The 2,233-nt window shown below is 48.9% G+C and overlaps 2 protein-coding genes across 2 annotated transcripts in view; one reads left to right on the top strand and one right to left on the bottom strand.

Annotated features, from left to right (window-relative positions):
- LOC108253719 (histone H2B-like) overlaps positions 1–408 on the bottom strand; it is a 1,641-nt gene extending 1,233 nt beyond the window's left edge. Inside the window, exon 1 of the mRNA XM_017448198.2 lies at positions 3–408. Coding sequence (XP_017303687.1) covers positions 3–284 — 282 coding nt within the window. The 5' untranslated portion in view covers positions 285–408. The remainder of the gene's footprint in view (positions 1–2) is intronic.
- Positions 409–687: 279 nt separating this feature from the next.
- On the top strand, positions 688–2,231 carry LOC103519435 (histone H3-like; the record flags this gene model as incomplete). The annotated part of the gene is made up of 2 exons (XM_017448197.2): positions 688–1,076; positions 1,849–2,231. Coding segments are annotated over exons 1-2 (717 nt in total), but the record flags the coding sequence as incomplete, so codon positions are not given.
- Between the last annotated feature and the right edge of the window lie 2 nt (positions 2,232–2,233).

The raw sequence follows: 2,233 nt of genomic DNA, 5'->3' as shown, positions 1-2,233 counted from the left end.
GTCTGGATTTCCCGACTCGTGATCGTGGACCGCTTGTTGTAGTGGGCCAGACGGGAGGATTCGGCGGCGATGCGCTCGAAAATGTCGTTGACGAAACTGTTCATGATGCTCATGGCCTTGGAGGAGACACCGGTGTCCGGGTGCACCTGCTTGAGCACCTTGTAGATGTAGATGGCGTACGACTCCTTCCTGCGGGGCTTCTTCTTTTTGTCGGACTTGGTGATGTTCTTCTGGGCCTTTCCGGCTTTCTTCACTGCTTTACCGCTTGACTTGCCAGCTGCCATGGTGATTGAGAGTAGATCTGATGGGACGAAAGAACGAGATGAGAATGATAATGTTCTGCCCAAAAAATGCTTATCTGAATTCAAACGCACTACAAGCCGAAACCAATCACAACACTTCACGACTTCCTGTAGGCCACAAGTGCATAAAACTCACTGGAATCTCTAATACTAATGCTAATTATAATTATTACTCTAATCTTTAATGCTAATGCATGAATCTCAATCGCGAGCGACTCAGTTACCGGCACAGTGTACGAACGCCTCAACAAACGGCACGCTGTTATCACTAGTCTCGAATCTGCCCCTTGAAAACATATCAAATTATCAAACTTGATTGTTCTTCGTTTCGTAGCAGCAAAACTAGCAGCATCAGTTCATCATGACCGGCCGTGGTAAGAAATTATCAAACTTGATTGTTCTTCGTTTCGTAGCAGCAAAACTAGCAGCATCAGTTCATCATGACCGGCCGTGGTAAGGGAGGAAAGGGACTCGGAAAAGGAGGCGCCAAGCGGCACAGGAAAGTACTCCGTGACAACATCCAGGGAATCACCAAGCCCGCCATCCGTCGTCTGGCGCGTCGAGGTGGAGTCAAGCGTATTTCCGGACTCATCTACGAGGAGACCCGTGGCGTTCTCAAGGTGTTCCTCGAGAACGTGATCCGCGACGCCGTCACCTACACCGAGCACGCCAAGAGAAAGACCGTCACCGCCATGGACGTCGTCTACGCGCTAATCATCAACTTCATCCAGTACAGTCTGGTCGGTCCATATTGGTGTGGTCCTGAGAGTGTATGTCCATTTTGGAATTGCAAAACAGTTTTTCAACAAAAAATATGCAACATAATAATTTATTTCCCGGTATACTTCGGCAGCCAAGCATGATCTTACATAATTCAGACTGACGCATGACGTAGGGCTTTTAGACCTTCACAAATTAAGTGTGCCATCAGGCGTAATTTTACCAAGATGGCTCCAATTCACTTAATTTCTTTCAAAACTTTTCTCATATACCACAAATGAACTGGGTCGCAAGAGAAAAATTTCAAAAACCAATGGTCAAAGGGGGAATACTTTTACACATTTTTTTTCCCAATCAATACTCAAGAGGACAATAAGATGAATGAAAAGCGCTGCTGGCGGAATTTTTTCCTGATTTTGATTTATTCAAGTCAATTTTTCCACCATGATTTTTTTTTATCGAAAATTTGCGGCACACCGATTGAGAACCACTGCTAGTTGGAACAACTAAACTCTTTCTATATCTCATAGCTGTGAACGCATCTGATTGGTTGTTTTGAATTTCGTATTGCTCTCTCAGGGAGCACTGCGAGTGAAACGTGTGCAGTGTGCACCCCTCTCCTAGCGGTACGCTGGCTATATAATATGGACGTGTTTTCAGAATCTGATCATCACAATCATTTTCTCTCGCTTGGTCATTGGACTTCATTTCCCCAGTAAGCAGCAACAAGTATGGCCCGTACAAAGCAGACCGCTCGCAAATCAACCGGTGGCAAGGCCCCACTTTCTCTCGCTTGGACATTGGACTTCATTTCCCCAGTAAGCAGCAACAAGTATGGCCCGTACAAAGCAGACCGCTCGCAAATCAACCGGTGGCAAGGCCCCACGGAAGCAGTTGGCAACAAAGGCAGCCCGCAAGAGCGCGCCGGCCACCGGCGGCGTGAAGAAGCCCCACCGTTACCGTCCCGGCACGGTGGCTCTCCGTGAGATCCGTCGCTACCAGAAGAGCACCGAGCTCCTAATCCGCAAGCTGCCGTTCCAGCGTCTGGTGCGTGAGATCGCCCAGGACTTCAAGACCGACCTGCGCTTCCAGAGCTCGGCCGTGATGGCCCTGCAGGAGGCTAGCGAGGCCTACCTGGTGGGTCTGTTCGAGGACACGAACCTGTGCGCCATCCACGCCAAGCGAGTGACCATCATGCCCAAGGACATCCA

The sequence above is a fragment of the Diaphorina citri genome, unplaced genomic scaffold, assembly GCF_000475195.1.
Source record: "Diaphorina citri unplaced genomic scaffold, Diaci psyllid genome assembly version 1.1 scaffold2725, whole genome shotgun sequence".
Taxonomy (NCBI): Eukaryota; Metazoa; Arthropoda; class Insecta; order Hemiptera; family Psyllidae; genus Diaphorina; species Diaphorina citri.
The sequence above is the reverse complement of the archived record's forward strand: the minus strand, read 5'-3'. Positions and strand labels throughout refer to the sequence as shown.